Here is a 20,275-nt window from a genome sequence, read left to right as displayed (position 1 = left end):
ACTCCTCATGGCTTTGCAAAACATTGTTAAAAATTATATATTCAAATAAAACTATATCATTTGGAAACCCAAGACTGCATTTAGTAAGTTTTTTTATAAGTGAATTTTGTTCAATATCAGTGTTGTCTGAAAATGATAAATTATTCTTACATGTATCGCATTTAATTTCCTTTAAAACAATATAACAACAATAAACCTCTAAATAAGTAATAATAGGCCTTTCTTCCTTCACACTTTCGATATCTTGTTCAGAAATAGTAATGTCGATGTTAAACCAATCTGATTCAATATGGTACTTGTATCGCGTGGTATTTCTTTAGACAAGGTATTGTCATCATAAAATCATAAAAAGTATCGATTTTTATAGAACCAAAACAAGTAGATTTTAGGAACATTAATGACTGAATCCTAAGTTTCTTTTTGCTTTCATATAAATGTCGAACACAAATACTCTACTGACTCGCAGCTACTTTTTCTGAATAGAACTTTAAGTAGAACTTTTTCGCTCTTCTATGATCGATTATAATTACCACGTCCACACACCTACCGATAAATCGATGACTGTCAACTGCGGCAATACCACTCCGCTACGACAGGCGCCGCCGCGCGACACCGTCGCCCCTGAGCAGGGGGCGTAAAATATCGATGAAATACATAATATATACTATAAAAAATATCTATTTTTTTATTGTTTTTTTCTTATACTATACACTATTGTGAACTTAAAATACTCCTTTATTAAATTTGATTGACAAAAAGTGAGATAAACATTTATTGACTGATATGATTTTTTCCGTATTCTATATATTCCGTAAACTATTTTTATATACTATAATATTTTTAAAAACTCAGAAAAAAACATTTTAAAATATATGTGCTGAGTGAAAAAAGATCCACAATTTGAACTTTTATCGGGTAATTATCAACGCTGCTAAATAACTCTATTTTAGGTGTTAGGCCTCTAGTTGGTGACGTCACGAGATTTTTACGTCACAGCTGTCGGGCCTTGTTATTACGGTGGTTATACGATTGTACTCTTCTTACATACGGAAATCTCGTCCCAAGACTAACCTTTGCCAGCCCTTAGTATACAGGGTCAGTCAAAACTAAGTGTTGTATTTTTCTCCACAATTTCAAATGGTACATATAGAAAACTATATGAAGGATATGGTGCTTTTTTGGAACATTTTAAATTAAGCTATTTGTTATAAAAAAGCCACTGCGACATATTTCTCGGTAAATTTTCTACCTAATATTTCTCTCTGTAAAATCGAGTAACCTATAAATCATGTATTTTAAGTTTAAAACTTTTTGAGTTTGTGAGTGTTTATTTACAGAACTTTGCAGGAATTCTAATGAACATATTTTTAAATAAACAAAATACAAAAAGCGGAAAAAGGCCAAAAGACCCTACATATATGCTTATTCTCTGCATTAAGTTCATCAGACCGAAGGTAACAGAAGGTGAACATATTTTTGTTTTTTAGATGAGGTGTCTAATTGTGGTGTTTGCATATCAGCAGTAGACATCATTAAAACCATAATGGAAAATCCCAAAATCGACCGCAACATCCAACATGTTTTTGAAAAAACTTGTCGTGGCATGCCATCAGACCAAAAGTCAGCGGTAAGTGATCTAAATTATTATAACCTAAAAACCTTAAAACTCATGGTTTTAAAAAAAGTATCGTTTGTTATCTTGAAAAGGAGTTAATATTAAGTGTGGGTTTACATGTATCCGGCTTGCGGCCTCTTCGTTGATTTTATGGAATTTTATTGGTTTATTTAAAAAATTACAGCTCGTACCTAATTATAATTGGAGCGACGGAACGACGTACGACTCATAACGGATGCATATAAACTCACCTTAAGATATATTTTGAAAATATTTTCTATTCTTTTGTTTTATTATTTTGAATTATTTATTTTTCTAATTTATTTTTTTAAATATTTTTATGCTTTATTGTACGAGTTTTTTTATTTATATGACACCGAGTATGACACGTATCTTTTATATGATGTTAAAAGTTTCAAGATATTCATTATCACAATTACCTCTATCTTTGCTTCATTAGAGAGGGTAAATAAAAAAATAAAATTATATTGAGCTGGGTCAAAGGATAGGTACAACCTAGTGGTAACAAAAAACCTGACATATGAACTATGCCAGAAAAAAATCAGCTATGACAGCTTGCAGCACCCCAAAAAGGAAGCAAGAATGATTTTTTAGGCTATGTCTAAAAGCACTCTTTGAAATGAACTAGAATTCTAACCAGACAGAGCCAACTTAATTGACAACTTAACAAACTGAAGCAGCCAATTGACACCTACTTTGTGATGTGTTTGAGATTTTCCAGAATGATTTTGATAGATGACATAGCATTACACAAGTCAGTTGCTGGTTGTTTCTCTAACGTCACGATGCGTGTTGATATGCACAACCGTCACTAAGATGTTGGGGTCCTCTTAATCAACCTAAACTCACTAAGGTCCCACTAATCTTTAAATATATGCTAAAATGATATTAGTAACCGCCATTTTGATTCCAAAGTAGTGGGCAAACTAATTGCAATACTCTATAATATTTAAGGATTATGGGCACCACTAAAGTTTCTGTATATTACAAAAAATAGTTTGAATGCTACTTTAAAGGCTTGAATTTAAAAAATAATGTCACTAGAATATCAGGTGGAAGACAGTGAAACTTTTTGACAGAAATATAAAATAAAAGTTCTCTATTTTTTGATGAACTTTTTTATGATTTTTATGTACAATTCGTCTGTACTGTCGAATGTGTGTTTTATTTGCTCTTAGAAAACTCTTATTTTTAAATTTACCTGCCTCTCAATGGAGTCAAAACGGAGATAATTGCGATACTACATATAATATCGAAGGGCTTTAGTGGGATCTAGACAGTTTTTATAAAGAAAAGAGCACATTTGCAATGCTGAGAGACTTGTGAACATCTTTTGACTAGCTATTCTTTTCTTTGTAATGTTGTTTTGTTTCTGATTGGTATGTTTGTATCATGTTATGTAATATATATGTTTCAATTTACTTTCTTTGGTTTTAGTGCGAAAAAATAATTGGTGATAATGGCGTTGTCATAACAACTTTGCTTGCTACTGGCAGGGATTCTAAACATGTTTGTGAAGCCGTAACTCTGTGCAGTTCGTCAAATAATTTTCTTAAAATAAATTAATTCTATTCTGTATTGTATATTTCTATTTAAAATATCAATATTACCTTACTATGGAGATTTTAAATAGATGTAGAGACATAACATGAACCCTGTAAAATACATATATACTTATCTGAATATTTTAGTTCTTTTTAGATATAATTTCATAGATATAGGAACATACAAGAAATAAAAAATGTTATTAACATTTTGTTTATTAATAATTAGTTAGATCATAGTTTTTAAACTGTTATAATTATCTCAATTTAATTAAGTTTAGTCCGCTGTGATAAAGCTAACTTTTTGTATAAATATGGAGGTAAAATCTAATAAATTTTGGCCGATTTTATAGTGAGTTTTTCTGATGCTCTCCCATTAATTTATCCTAATAATTAATATAAATACTGTATTAGAATAATATTTAGTAACATGCTTAGCTAATAACAATGCTTACAGTGTTTTGAAGAAATGAGGATAGAATGGAATAGGTTGTTTAAAAGTGATAAAAATATGGTTTTAAATAATTTTGCATATCAAGTTAAAAGCCGGCTCACCTTACTTGATCAATGCTTTGGCAAACTTGGCATGCAATTAATTTTCTATATAAAGTCAAACGCACAACTGTCTTTGACAAAGGTCTGATCATGGTCTGATGATGACTGGAATTGCCGAAACCGGTCACTAATAAATAATTTTTTTTGACAGTGGATTGGATTTTGTTATTGATTTTAACATTAAGTTTTTTAGAAAAACCACTGATAAATTTCAAGGAAGTGAGTACAGAGGGTATTTAGAGGGCCCGGCAATAGTGCGTCGGGTATCTGTAGCTCCTATAATAAAAAAGTTAGGAATTTTGTTTAAGTGCAAACCTAAAATATGTGTTAATTGGATATATTTCAGGAAAATATTTTAACTTCTACAGGGTAGCTCAAAAAGTGCGAGTGGATCGGTATGATTTTTTTTAAACGGAACATCCTGTGTATTATTACATTTCTGGCTTCCTTTTTGATCACTTTACATAATCCTAAGATATTACTAAATATGTTTTGATGGTTTCAAAGATATTAAAAAAAATATATATTTTTTTTCGGCCTTTTTAAAAAAAATATTAAAAATACAAGAAATGTCTTGAAATCAAAACTGTATTAGGTATTTACTGTAGCGGGTCTGTACTTACTACAAATATCGTAATCTTAAACCCTACAGGGTGTTCAAAATTCTATGCCAGACTTTCTAAAATATAAAATAGTTTACTATATGTTTAACGGTTTTGAGGATATTTGTGGTATTACATTACATATGGGGATTTCAACAATAATGTTTTATCAAAGCCACCCAATGATTTTTGTCTGGTATTTTACCGTTGAAAGACCTATATGTAATAAAACCGCGAATATCTGCGAAACCGCTAAAAATTTTGAAATACTTTAAATACAAAAAATGTTCATTTTTCAATTCTCCATCTAAGAAAAAAATAATATACGGGGTGTTGCATTAAAAAAAAGTAGAAATACTCTTTTATATTTTAAAAAGTTTGGCATAGCATTTTTAAAAGGTTTGACACCTGTATGATTTAAGATTACGATATTTGTATCCAAGTAAGTACAAACCCACTACAGTAAATACGTAATATAGTTTTGATTTCAGGACATTTCTAGTATTTTTATTACCTAATTTTTTTGAAAAAGGCTGATTTTTTTTTAATTTATTTATTAATATCTTTGGAACCAGAAAACATATTTAATAATATCTTATAGGATTATATAAAGTGATCAAAAAGTAAGCTAAAAATGCAATAATATACAGGGTGTTTCATTTAAAAAAAATCATACCGATTGACTCATTTTTTTAGCCATCCTGTAAAAGTTAAAAAAAATTTCCTGAGATACATCCTAATACATACTTTAGGTTTGCACTTAAACAAAATTTCTAACTTTCTCATTATAGGAGCTACAGATGCCCAACACACTATTGCCAGACCATGTATATTTAAAACTACAGATTTCCGGACTCTTGTTTGTAGAAACATTTTCCAAATTTTTTAATGAGGAATAATCTCCTGAAATTTGACTTTACATTTTTCGATCAGCCTGTATACCTGCGTTAATACCTTTACTGTATAATAAAAAAAAATATTTATTTTGCGCCCTACAAAAAATTATCTAGATCAATTACTGCATTATACTACCACTATCTATTCATCTGAGCTTTTCTCCCGTAAAGTGTTTGTCTGATAGTTAAGTTTTGCTTAATATTAGAATTTACTTAAGAAAATCAACATCCTCCTTAAACTAAAATAGTATATATTATGTTGCAACTTAAATAGAATAATCCGGCTTTTTGCAAAATGCCGAGTTATTCGATATACCTGCGACATATTATAACCTGGTCATTTTGGAAGTGTGGTCTGGATTTTAACGTGTAAGATAGAGGATAATATAAATGACCGGTTGACAGATAAAAAGCGCCATACAGTGTTGCCGGTTTTTACGTTTGTAGGAAAATGTGTGTAGGAGTAAATAAATTATTTTAAAAACTTTCTTGTATACTACTGAAATGAAGATAATATATCTAAGCTAAATATAATCTATTACAGCTGTAGTAAAATGAGTAACTAATTATGAAAAATAAAGTTTCCACCCTAGATGCAACATTTTTCGGAAACGCTCACTTGTGCGGTTTGAAATTTTGATGCAAAATCCTGCAATACCGTGTAGAAGAAATGTATCAACCCAACTTTTTTTCTCTCTTTAATACATTTTATTTGTCATTAAGCTGCCTACATCACTGTCTTACGCGTTAAAACCCAGACCACACTTCTAAAATGACTAGATCGGTATAATATGCATGTATATGTACACGGGGTGTTTTAAAAACAAATGCTAGAAACTTTAATTTTGGAGTTAATTAAGAAAGTTTTATTGGAGTACCTATGATTACAACCTATCTGCATATTTTTATCTTTCTAACAAAGCTTCAAAATAAAATCTAGTTTGGCTTTTCTATACAGATATCTCAAAACTTTATGCTTTGCAACTATGAAGACGACTCTGAAATAGACTGTCCAACATCTGAAGTGACATATTTTCTTCAATTTAAATATCTAGTCGAAGATTTTCTACAAAGAAACTTATGTTTTATTTTTAACCAACATAGAGCCAGCCAATCAAAGTCTGCAATTTCAAGCGCCGACGGTAAGTAAAGATTAAACTATCAACATTTTTATTAGAGATATATCTCTTATGGATTAACGGAGATATACAAGGTGTCACAGTATTCTGTGGACATAGAACTACTATGTATTTTTTGAATCAAAATAAGTTAATTGAACACAATTTATCTCTATACAAAAGTGCTTTGTTTATCCGTTAGAGCGCATGAAATTTTAAAAAAATAAACACATTTTTCCATATATTTTAAAACCTGTTATTCCGATTTGAACGAGATTTTTGCTATCTATGTTTAGCTAAGTGCTTTAACATTTGCCTTTCACAAAAATCAAAATAATACGAGAAGGGTGAAAACTACTCCCACCCCTACATAAATTTTAGTATAAATATTTTCCAACTCAACCGACAACCGATTTTTTTTCATAAATAGTCGTATTTACTACATTTTTTATCTCTTGTAAAGAAAAAAATATTTTATCAAAGAGCTGAATTTCAAAAAATGTTTTTGTCACATCAAGCTATTTATTAGGTTAGTTTTGATTTGGTTGGCAATGCAATATTAGATTTGTGTTACTCACAAAAAATGTGAGTATCACAAATGATTTTCTAGAGTAACACAATTATTTTTAAGAGGAAATAATCTCCCAAAATGGCTGGAATAGTGCCGAAAATTCTTTAGAGAAATTAGACGATCCAATAGAATGTTTGCTCTGCAAAGAAGTTGTGAAGGAAGTTGAGAAGGAGATCAAAGGACCTAAAACTAAAGTGTGTTGGTAAAAGTATAATTAAAATATACCTAAATCAAATATTTCATTCTATTGTAGGAGAAAATCCAAGAAGCGTTACAAAAAGTATGTAGCCACTTGCATAAACTTAAAAACTGCAGCAAGTTTGTAAATAAATATTCCGACAAGTTGATTGATTTAATTTTAAAGTATGAAAGTGCAAAAATAGTGTGTTCGCAATTGGCTTTATGCTTATCTGACGCTGTTGATTATGATGACAGATCATCAAAATTGTTATCATTGTTCTATATGGATGATGAAGTAGTCAGTAAGTCACCTAATCAGTAACATTGATTTGCACAGTAACATAAGTGTTTTAATAGATTCTGGGAATAGTTGGAACAATGCTGAAAACTCTTTAAAGATACTAAACAACCCAATAGAATGTCTGCTGTGCAAAGAAGTTGTTAAGGAAGTTGAGAAGGAGATCGAAGGTCCTAAAACTAAAGTGCGTTGGAAAAAATGTAATTAAAATATACCTAAATCAAATATTTCATTCCATTGTAGGAGAAAATTGAAAAAGCTTTACTAAAAGTGTGCAGCCACTTGCATAAACTTAAAAACTGCAGCAAGTTTGTTAAAAAATATGGTGACAAGTTGATTGATTTAATTTTAAAGTATGAAAGTTCAAAAATAGTGTGTTCGCAATTGGCTTTATGCTTGTCTGACGATGTTGATTATGATGACAAATCGTCAAAATTATTAGTATCGTTCTCTATCGACGATGATGTAGTTGGTAAGTGACCTAATCAGTAATATTTTTGTTTTAAAACAGCCTCTGCACTATGCGGAGAACTCTTCGAAGCAGGTCAACGTCGCATTTTATCGGCCAAGTTCGTCGCATTTCGGTTTATTTCCAGTTGTCTTGGTTTGGTTTGGTCACTTCGGTTTGCCTCGACCTACTTTCGATTCTTAAAAGCGCCTGAAAACTACTTGTGAGGAGGGCGTGGGGGGATTTTTTGGCGTTTCCTGTGGCCTCGTTCAATTTTGTTTCGTTTTGAGATATTTCCAAAACGTGGCGGTATCTGTACCCGAGACAAAGGACTTTTTTTCATAAATCTCAGTGAAATAAGTAAACCTAGACGTTTCTAAAATAGCTGTTGTTACGATGATATTTCGTTAATTAGATCTCGTTTTATGTTGATATATATATTCCACAAGATTAATATTTGAACACCCGTTTATAATATGTAGAGTAGATATTTAAGAACAAAACTTTTCACTCATTCGGCAGGAATATAATTACAATATGTTTATTATTTAATTTTATTATAATGAAATAGTATATAAAATTGTATATGCTATGTTTGTTTACGCGGCCTTAATTGATTAATATAACAGTAGTATTGCTTGATGAGTAATATTGTCAACATCATCAATATATCGAGCTGATTGGGCAAATTATTCATTGACCCGATGTCAATAAAAGATACTTTTATGTACAGGGTGGTCCGAACTGTATTCCGGACAGCAGCATATTCTGCAGATAAAAATAAGTAAAAAAGTTCGTATAAATGTATATCCAAAAATGCTTAGCTTCGGAGATACAGGGTGTAGAAGTTTGATTTTTATTTCGATTTTTTTCCAAATAATTTCTGAAGTAACATCAATATTTGGATGAAAATTGGTGCCTGGGAGTTTTTTGACATGAGAAATTTGATTTTGATGTCAATATGACTCCTATTTGTAAGGGTATTGTAATAATATATATAATTGTAAACCTACATGTGTTTTAACTGTTTTGAAGAGTAATAACTTTTCGTCCGTAGCTGTATAAAACGACTGTGTCAAAAAATATACAGTTTCGTGACTTTTACGTAAAAAATGTATCTAGTAGTGTATAGTAAAAATCGCTACGAGCAACCGTTCTCAAGATATTTCGAATGAAAATAGTTAATACGTGTCAATATAGACTAAAAAATAAACACGTTGAATAGATATTTATTTGACTGAAATAATAAATTTGGATTTTTTTTTAATTAATCATAAATTTTTCTGCGGAAAAATTATTTCCTGCAGTTTATGTTGAACTTTTGGCACAAAAACATTTCAAATTTATGATTTCAAATAACTATTTAGTCAGCATGTTTAATAATTTATGTCAATAATGATAGGTATTGATAAGTTCGATTCCAAATATCTCGAGAACCATAACTCGTAGCAATTTTTACTAAGAGACTTTTTTACGTAAAAAATGTCGCAAATGTATATTTTTTTACTCTGTAGTTTTATACAGGTATGGACGAAAAGTTATTACTCTTCAAAACAATTAAAACACATGTAGGTGGCGCCCCCTACAAATAGGAGTCATATTGACCTCAAAATCAAATTTCTCACATCAAAAAACTTTCAGACACCAACTTTCATCCATATATTGATGTTACTTGAGAAATTATTTGGAAAAAGTCGAAATAAAAATGAAACTTCTACACCCTGTATATCCAAAACTAAGCATTTTAGGACATACATTTATACGAACTTTTTTACTTATTTTTATCTGCAGAATATGCTGTCGATGTTTCCGGAATACAGTTCGGACCACCCTGTATAATAATAACATGGTTTGATATAAATCCATTCAAAAATCAGAAATAATTAGACGATTTTTTAAATAGTTTAACAACGTGGATTATAACCTATAAAAGGCATAGAACAGTTAGTCACTGCGTATTGCCCTGCAGTTTTACGATTTTAAGTTTTAGAAATATATTTTTTCACTATATTGTAATTAATAATGTTAGATAATGATTAAAACTAAATTATCTTGTGTAACCTTAGAGGAATAGCCAATTTCATCTACCATTAATAACTGTTTTCTAAAGGCACTGTTTTTGATTTTTCATATAAGTTTAATATAGTGGTGTTACATTACACTTTACACTCCATTACAAGTTATTTTTTTGAAGTCACCACAACCTTTGACCTTGATTGCTTCGAGCTATTTCACAAAATATTACGATAAATATAAGCCCGTGTTATAAAAATTACTTCCCACGTTTCCTGAAATAATTTTTTATTGTTAACCCAGATTAATTTATTGTTAACCCAGATGGCTTATATTTGAGTTTACTTCTGTAAGTATTTCCAGAAATGTTTCACGAAATATTTCCAGAACTATTTCGTAAAGCATTTCGAGGATAGTGTAGAGGCTGTTTAAGAGTAACATAATTAGAGATGTGCAGGCAGATTATGCACTCGCATAATTGCATAATTTTAAAAAGGCTTTAAAACGGTTCAAAGTTGATACCTGAGTCATCATTTAACCTTCCTGAGGACGAATACACCTCGCATAATAACGAATAATCGGGTCGTTTTGCAGCATAATGCGCAAAGTGCATAATTATCGCATAAAGTGTCATTTTTTCCTCTTTTTTCTGCAATTTAAATTTTCTCAACCCAAAAGGTTCATTTTTCTTAAATAAAATCAATTTAACGGCGAGCTGAACACCCTAAATCTGTTTTTAATCAAAGATTTGTCGGTAAAGTTTGGCCCCCCGAAAGTGCCGCAATGCGAAACTTTAGCCACTTTCGAGCTTTAACCACTCCCGTACGCGAAAAGTAAGGTTAGAAGTTAAAATTTCACAGAAATAAGCAGTTTGGTGGTTTATCATTTATCATGCCGAAATCAATATCAATTTTTTCCCGAGCTAATGATTATGCGCGCGGCGAAGGCATGCAAGTGCATTAAGTGCGAAGAACTTCTGAACAAATTTATGTTTAATGACCCATCTTCTACGTTTTTTTAAGCAGTAAACAAACTGTTGGAGCCAATTAAAATTGTTGTGGCGACTTGTAACGATGTTGGAAAAGAAAAGGAAAAGATTCATCTGTTACACAAAGTATATACCTACGGCTGATTTCAGAGTTTTACATGGTATAATTTCGGATGAGGTGAAAGAGGCAGTTCAGAACTCCAAAACAAATAAAGATAACACAGATTTTCTTTGCAAGGTACTGTTAGGATTGAGACCCAATTATCCTGAGTTTTTACATACTTCATGCAAGTTTTGCATATCCCAGTGGCAAATGTCGATAGCGAACGAGCTTTTTCAGCCTATGGAGGTATTCTTTCCCCTAGACGTTGCAGACTTTCTCCTGAAAACGTTGAAGTTATGATGTGTATGTATTTTGGAGATGATTGTTCGGATTGGGTTGTCGAAGATGATGTTGAAACTTAGCTTTTTTTCTTTAGCTTTTTTTATGAGATTAATATTTGATAATCTTATTAACTTTTGTTATCTTGTTAAGATGTTTTATAGTTACCAAAAAATGACATTGTTTAAATATAACATGTTGCGTTTTGTGAAATCTTGTGTTTTTTTTCTGTTTTTAAAAAAACTAACCATTTTCAACACCTTTATATACACCTTTAACGAAAATACCGACCTTTATGTACTTTTTTACGTAAAAACATAACATTACTTTTCTAGGAGCATTTTTTCGCATAATAAGTAACTTTTTAACGCATAATAGCCGCATAATCAGCCATTTTTGGGCGCATAAAAGCCGCATAATATAACAAAATTTGTTCGCATAAAATAGGGGGTGTAAAATGCATAATCTGCACATCTCTAAACATAATTTCTTTCAAAATTAAATAGATTCGGGGAATAGTTGGAACAATGCTGAAAACTCTTTAGAGGTATTAAACAACCCAGTAGAATGTCTGCTGTGCAAAGAAGTTGTTAAGGAAGTTGAGAAGGAGATCGAAGGTCCTAAAACTAAAGTACGTTGGTAAAAATATAATTAAAATATACCTAAATCAAATATTTCATTCTATTGTAGGAGAAAATCCAAAAAGCTTTACTAAAAGTATGCAGCCACTTGCATAAACTTAAAAACTGCAGCAAGTTTGTTAAAAAATATGCCGACAAGTTGATTGATTTAATTTTAAAGTATGAAAGTTCAAAAATAGTGTGTGCTCAGTTGGCTTTATGCTTATCTCATGCAGTTGATTTTGATGACAGATCGTCAACATCTTTAGAGTTGCATTATACGAATGCCCAGATAGGTAGTAAAATCATAATCAATTATAAATATGTCAGAATTAATTAGTTAATATTGTTTATAGGTGAATTAGACTCTCCCAGTGATAATGGAGGTTTAAACAATCTTTTAGACTGTATGTTATGTAAAGTTGTAGTAAAAGAAGTACTGAAAGAAGTCAAAAAGAATAAAACCAAGGTAGATTTTCTTACTTAATTTTGTTCAAGCTATATCTAAAATATTAAAAAAAAATCAAAATTTAAGTGAGGATGCAGTCAATAATCACCACATAGGCTAATAAAACTACTTTTTCAAATTTGTCAAGCTTTCGAGAATTTTATTTCCATCATCAGGGCAGTTTGACGATTAGCAGGGCAGTTTGACGTTTGAGTCGATTAGCAAAAAAACATCCTCTGCACAAAAAAGCCTTAAAAACTATCATCGTATGACATTGGAATACAAGGACATTTCCTTTATAAAATATTAAAATACATATCCAACGACATTACTTTTCCTTTAAACACAAAACAAAAAAGATTTTTTTTTAAATTTACTAAACTAATTTCTACATTGTTATTTCGAGCTCGATCAAACAGTGACTCTTCAGTCACGATTCAGTCACTGTTTGATCGAGCTCGAAATAACAATGTAGAAATTAGTTTAGTAAATTTAAGAAAAAAAAATGTTTTGTGTAATGTCGTTGTATATATATTTTAATATTTTATAAGGCTCCAGTACACGTTTGGTCAACTAGTTGGGCCAATGAGTTGGGCTAACGTGTACAGAACCACTTGACGTTAATTGGTGATTGGCAGCCAGCGTTGGTTTACAAACTGAACGTTGTCGGTTTTTCGTGAACACATCAAAAGACCTTGGCGCGATATACCAAACAGCGTTTACACGTTGGTCGTTGGTTGAGACTTGTTTGTGTTTCGAGTTGCTATCGGAAGGAAGTACAGTACAGTACATCTGCTGGATCTGTGTCTATGAAAGGAATGCGAACAAAAAACATTTAATTAAACAGCAATATATTTTATACGTCGACTTGACGAGTACGTCACCGCAAATCGCTCCGCCCACTCCTTTTCCATCAGCATCCAGTAACTTCTTTTACGCCATTTTTTTTTAATCACTTTCGTTTGGTGCACCTTTCTATAAAAATTGAAAGCACTGTACAAATAAATTGCCGCGGCTGCGATGGTTTCCACATCCGTCCTTCTCGTCTATAAATGGCCAATGCAGACTGAGCAACTTTACCAACGTGTAAGCACTGTACGTATTTTTGGCCCAACTCATTGGTCCAACTAGTTGGCCAAACGTGTAGTGGAGCCCATAAAGGAAATGTCCTTGTATTCCAATGTCATACGATGCTAGTTTTTAAGGCCTTTTTGTGCAGAGAATGTTTTTTTGCTAATTGACTCAGTCAACTGTCCTGATAATGGGAATAAAATTCTCGAAGGCTTGACAAATTCGAAAAAGTAGTTTTATTAGCCTATAGTTTTATGTGGTGATTATTGACTGCATCCTCACTTAAATATTGAGTTTTTTTCTTAAGTTAGTCAGTCACGACTAACCTGCTATTTCTAAAATATTATATGGTTTTAGGAAAATATACAGAAAGCCCTGCTTAACGTATGTAAACACTTGCACAAATTTAAAAAGTGTAGCCAGTTTGTTAAAAAGTATTCAGTAAAATTAATTGATTTTATTATTAAATATGGTGGTGCTTCTGAAATCTGTTTAATTTTTTGTATATCTCAAGATTCTAACTCTGATTCTAATTTTATGATTGAGATGACCAATGACAGATTGCAAATTTCAAATCTTGAAGATTCCGTTCAGTGTGATTTATGCAAAATTCTGCGAATTGTATTTAAAATGTTAGAGGGTTCAAAGAGCAAGGTTTGTTTTTGACATTGTTTATTTATTTTTTATTGAAGTTGCTTTCTTTCAGGCAAAAATTCTAAGAGCACTAAATGACGTATGCAAATTTTATAATAAATCTAATGAATGTAAAGAAATTATAAAAACATACTCAGAGAAGTTAACCGAGCTTATTATTAATTATAATAGTGCCGAAGTATTATGTTCGAATTTGAGAACTTGTAACTCAAAAGGATTTCAATATGATAGCGATGAACAGGTTTTAAACAGCATCTCAGTAATTGATGCCGAAGACTTTACTAATGGCAATGGTAAGACGCACATATTAACTGATATTACTATAAGCGATACCAATTAAACTTTTAGTTGCGTAATCGAGGGTGCGATTTTTAAATTCATTGTTGGCAACCATGGATATATTCGGCACCGGGCTGACCAACTGGAATTTAAATTTCCCGCTGGTGATTCAAGTGGTAGCTCCGCTGTAAAAAGTCAAGTTGCCACATCTATTTATTTCCTCACATGAGTTTTGTTGATATAAATAATAATAACTGTTTATATATTAATAATTAATTTATTTGTGTTTCCCAAAATAGTTTGATTAAAAGAAAATATGTAAGAGTGGCCAACGCTGTGCCGGTCAAGCTTAATCACGTGATTAAAAGTTTATTTGGTATGAACTGTATGTATCCAAAATGTAGCTTTAAAAGGTATTGAATTTTTTTTCATAATTTAATTAACGATGAGACACATTTTCTTTCGAAAAAAAAATCAACTGTAGCTTGACATGTCATATTGTGATAAACTAATACACATTATAAGCAACATAAGCTGTTGACTGTGTCTAGCATAGTTTTCCAGTGAAATAATTTATGGCAATGACTGTTGTGTGTTTTAATTGCAAAGTATACTGTTTTTTTCGGTAGTAGAGTAACATTTTCAATATGTACACTCTGTCTAAATTACAAACACTCTTCAAGATAGTTCATTTTGTTTTCTTTATTACGGTTTGCTCTCCGATATACGTAAAAAATACAGGGTGGCGCCTCTCATACTCCAGGAGGGTCCAAGGAGAACGACAGTTTGTATTGAAATTAAATTTTGTGAGCATACCTATGTAGATTATTTTTTTTGAAAAGTCAGTATCTAAAAAATAGGATCAATGGTCACATCTAAAAAATCGGTCAGTATCTAAAAAATAGGATCAATGGTCACAAGTATGATAAGAAAAATAAAACGGCGTTAACAAACCATGAAATTGAATGTCAACACACTTTTAACTTTAACGACACAAAAATTTTGGCAACCGAAAATCATACAAGAAAAAGAGAATTTTTAGAAATGATATATATACAAAAAAATAACAATACCATAAACGCAAAATCTGATACGCAAAATTTGAGTAAAATATACTATAATTTGATTAATTAATTTGTGTGAACCAAAATTAATACATTTTTTACAACAAAAGAACTATCGATTGTTTCATATCCATATCAATAGCGGTTCACAGGGAGAAAAAAATGCACCAGTCGAGCAACCAAAGAAATATATTGGTGTGTCAGTCTATGTGTTTGTTTAATATTGAATAGATATACCGTATGATCGAATAAAAACGGCGTCAACGATGGCTATGAAATGAAGATCGCTGTCATTTTATATGTAAAATTATATGGGAAATGTCATCGATCGTCATTTCCAAGCCAACTGGACGCCGTTTTTTTTTCGATCAAACGGTATTAGTAGGTGCTGTGTTGAAATGTAAATATATAAGTTGTTTTTATGACGTCCAAGTTTATAATGTAAGTTTTAAATCTTTCTATTTTTTGATGTTTACTAGTGATGTATTTTACTTTGTAGAACATGTTTTGATAAAGATCTAATATAGATCGAAACGTTAACTTTGATAATGTGTTTCACTACAAAATAAAAAAATAAACAAATTTATATACGGACCATAACTCCAAGAACCAATATTCAAAAAATATGTATATCTTGTCCGAAGAATGGTATATTCCAAAAAGAAATGTAGATTAATTTAGAGCATTATTTTTTAAATATAAAGAGTTTACAGGGTGCCCCCAAAAATAGTTACACATCAAAGTTGTGTTTTTTGTACAATTTTTTTTTGTTACAATTTAGGTTACCGTTATTGAAATTGAAAGTTTATTGTACGTTTTCACAAAATGTGAAATATGTCAAGAACCTTACATTTTAGGCATATGCTTCTTTAATAAAAGTCATCTTTTTTTTTCTAGAATGTGAAAATCAATTAATAGAACTATAATAACCACAAAAAAACAACTTTGATGCGTAACTTTTTTTGGGGACACCCTGTCGAATTCTACATATTTTTATAAAATGCTTTCAATTAACCTACATATCGTCCTATTGCTGCCAAAAGTCACTAACTAACATTTTTCCGAACAACCAAATTTAATCACTATGTTTTGAAGCGGAGAATCGACTGCAAAAGTTATTAACTACGATTTCTGCCTATTTATGTTTTATTTTAATACCGAATACTTACTAACTACAACATCTTTATGCAATGCAATTCATCTTTAGACGCATTTTTCTCGGAAGTAGGAAAAAGTAAGTTAGTGACTTTTGGCAGCAATGGGACGATATACTCCCAAAATTTCATTTTGATATAAGCTACCGTTCTCCTTGAAGCCTCCGCGTCGTATGAGTGGTGCCACCCTGTATACAGGACGAGTCTTAAATAAAAATATTTTCAGGACTGGTAGATAAAAGATGAAACATATTTTCTCTTTACCATTTTTCAAAAGTCCAAAATAACCAAGATTTTTTACTTTAAGATATTTTTTGCTTATCGGATCTCTCCTTTACTTTTTGTGGCCGGTCGTAGTTCCAGCGTTAGTGTGTCGATCTGCGGAGCGGAAGGTACTGGGTTCGATCCCCAGCCAGTACGGTCGCGTTATTTATTTAAATAAAAATATTTATTTATCTAAATAGAGCGACCAACGAGCCGCCACCTCAAGGAAGGTAATGACAAACCACCTTGAGTATATTTGCCTTGTACAGGGTGTCCCACTAAGAATAGCTCTCGGCTGTATCTCGGAAAGTATTAGCCGTAGCGGCTGCGGAAAAAATATTTATAACTAAACTGGGCACAGAATATCTAGCTACGCAACAGAAGCCTCGTTACATGTATAAAATTGTAGGTAGCAAAAGGAGACAGGCTTTAAAAGTCTGTCTCCAAATCAGATATTTTGATGTGGTAGTTTCGCTACTACATAATAGAGGGCAATAAATTTAAAAGAAAACAGTTTTCTACAAACAAAATTTAAAAGAATTTTGTACAGTGTTGCCATTGTGTAATTCATATCGTAATACTTCCTGATAAAGCCTGCCTTCTAATTTGCTACATCATTTAAACATATTAAAATAGATCAGAGCTGTTTTTTTCAGTTTGCCATGTTAGTTGGAATTAAATCTTATGAGCTAAATTACAATCACTTCCTGACGTTTGATTGTATAATTGAATCCCGAATTTTCATTGTAATTCGGCGACAATATAATAAGTATTGTTCTACTATTATGATACCACTTCCTGACGTTCGATTGTGTTCATACCAAGTTCATATTGTATAATCGGGAAAAAACGGCGTTAGCGATAGCTATGAAATGAATATCACTGTCATTTTATATGTAAATTTATATGGGAAATGTCATCGATCGTCCTTTTCCAGCCAACTGGACGCCGTTTTTTTCAGAAGCATATCAAGTGAGACCATAATATAGTACTATATTACGATACATGGCGTTCGATTGGGCTTAAACTTGGTATACTATATCTTCAGTGACATTGTAATATCATGGTACCATGGAGCATATAAAGTGGTACCTTCTATAGTACAATAATATAATTTTCTGTACAGTTTGATGACATAGCAATATTAGGTACATGGCGGCAATAGGGCTTAAACTTGGTATACTACGTATTTTCGGTGACATTGGAATATGATGGTACTATGATGCATATCATCTGGTACCATAATATAGTACCATATTATGTACATGGCGTTCGATTGGGCTTAAATTTGGGATACTACGTATCTTCGGTGATATTGTAATATTATGGTACCATGGAGCATAAAAGAGGTACCATATTACGATACCATTTCCTGGCGTTCGATTGGACTTAAACTTGTTATACTACGTATCTTCGGTTACATTGTAATATGATGGTACTATGATGCATATAAAGTGGTACCTTAATATAGTACCATATTTCAATACCATTTCCTGGCGTTCGATTGAGATCATATTTGATATATACTTGCGTATTTTTGATGACATGCATTATGGTACCATGAAGCATACCAACTGGTACCATAATATAGTACTATATTACGTACGTGGCGTTCGATTGGGCTTAAACTTGAGTTGCTACGTATTTTCGGTGACATTGTAATATGATGGTACTATGATGCATATAAAGTGGTACCTTAATATAGTACCATATTACGATACCATTTCCTGGCGTTCGATTGGGCTCAAACTTGGTATACTACGTATCTTCGGTTACATTGTAATATGATTGAACTATGATGTATATAAAGTGGTACCTTAATATAGTACCATAAATACGATACCATTTCATGGCGTTCGATTGTTCTTAAATTTGGTATACTACGGATCTTCGGTGACATTGCAATATTATGGTACCTTAAAGTATATCGAGTGGTACCATAATATAGTACACTATTATGATATCATTTCCTGGAGTTCGATTGGGCCCAAATTTGGTATACTTGCTTTTCTTTATAAAGATTTGTTTAATTAATAATTTTAATTTATTTTACGAATTTTAATTTATTGTTCGATGTCGTGACAGCAACTTTTATGCCGAACTAATATATTATTAATTGTACCTGTGTCACTTTTTAAAATCTACCTAGGTCTATATAAATAAAGTGGCAAACGGAAGAAATTTGTTATTATAGTATTTTTTAATCAGTTAACATTTTTTGTACTGCATTTTAATAATTTCCATTATTATTAAACTTATATTTCATTACTAACGTTCCAGCATTAATAAATATCACTATCAATCGCCCTGTATATTATTAATTTTAAAGGTAATTAAAGGTATTTTCTTAGTTAACATTATAAGGTAGTGTATATTAAAAATGTATATGTTTTGTAATAATATACTTAAAACTATTTTAATAGCCAAAGGAATAATTAATATAAGTGTATCTGATAAGAAAAGAAGAATAGAAAGAAACACATACTGCATTATATACAATAAAAAGAATGGGATGCCAATTCAAGTCTTTTTGAATCTGGCAACTGTGCATATTTAGCCGAGCTATAAGGCCGTCGACGAGCCGTCGATCCAAAACCGAAAGTTCAAAATTTCTAATTATATTCTGATTATGATATTGTCGCGCCATCTAGTATTCTATTTGTGCAATTTTAGCTCTTTCATTTCGAGTATTTTTCTGTTGCGTAGCTAGATATTCTGTGCTATGGGAAATTGCTAGAAATTATTTTCAAGTTTGTAGAACGATCGCTAGGGGGCGCAACTGCAACAAAAAATAAGAAAATGGAGTTTTTACACAATTTTGCCTAGATAAGGTGTACTATAAGTAACAGCTTCATAATCTTCAGTAAATTTTGAATATTTTTTGCTAGAGCCATTTTCCCCTATCTACCAAAATAAAGTGGTGGGGGAAGGTTAGATCTGTTTTTATTTGAATATTAATAACTCTGGACTAGATGATCGAAATCCCACAAGCGAGAGCTCGTTTAAAATAGCGTTTCTTACTCTACAAGGTGGTCCGAACTGTATTCCGGAAACTTCGGCAGCATATTCTGCAGATAAAAGTAAGTAAAAAAGTTCGTATAAATGTATGTCTTCAATTGCTGAGTTTCAGAGATACAGGGTGTAGAAGTTTCATTTTTATTTCGATTTTTTCCAAGTAATTTCTAAAGTAACGTTAATATTTGGATGAAAATTGGTAGATGGGTGTTTTTTGACATGTGAAATTTGATTTTGATGTCAATATGACTCTCATTTGTAGGTGGCGCCACCTACATGTATTTTAACTGTTTTGAAGAGTAATAACTTTTCGTCGCTACCTGTATAAAAGTACTGAGTAAAAAATATATATTTACGACTTTTTTTACGTAAAAAAAGTCTCTTGGTAAAAATCGCTCGAGATATTTGGAATCGAAATTATCAATACCTGTCATCATTCACATAAATTAAACATGTGAACTAAATAGTTATTAGA

General features: G+C 31.3%; 1 protein-coding gene across 1 annotated transcript in view; it reads left to right on the top strand.

Annotated features, from left to right (window-relative positions):
• LOC115880105 overlaps positions 1-20,275 on the top strand; it is a 63,132-nt gene that overhangs the window by 37,846 nt on the left and 5,011 nt on the right. Inside the window, exons 14-24 of the mRNA XM_030897230.1 lie at positions 1,488-1,627; positions 6,192-6,375; positions 6,983-7,116; positions 7,176-7,404; positions 7,460-7,584; positions 7,644-7,872; positions 11,738-11,862; positions 11,922-12,147; positions 12,208-12,320; positions 13,728-14,024; positions 14,077-14,317. Of these exons, the coding sequence (XP_030753090.1) occupies positions 1,488-1,627; positions 6,192-6,375; positions 6,983-7,116; positions 7,176-7,404; positions 7,460-7,584; positions 7,644-7,872; positions 11,738-11,862; positions 11,922-12,147; positions 12,208-12,320; positions 13,728-14,024; positions 14,077-14,317 (2,043 nt within the window). The remainder of the gene's footprint in view (positions 1-1,487; positions 1,628-6,191; positions 6,376-6,982; positions 7,117-7,175; positions 7,405-7,459; positions 7,585-7,643; positions 7,873-11,737; positions 11,863-11,921; positions 12,148-12,207; positions 12,321-13,727; positions 14,025-14,076; positions 14,318-20,275) is intronic.

Source organism: Sitophilus oryzae, unplaced genomic scaffold (assembly GCF_002938485.1).
Source record: "Sitophilus oryzae breed Bouriz unplaced genomic scaffold, Soryzae_2.0 scaffold_1614_pilon_pilon, whole genome shotgun sequence".
Lineage (NCBI taxonomy): Eukaryota > Metazoa > Arthropoda > Insecta > Coleoptera > Curculionidae > Sitophilus > Sitophilus oryzae.
The sequence above is the reverse complement of the archived record's forward strand: the minus strand, read 5'-3'. Positions and strand labels throughout refer to the sequence as shown.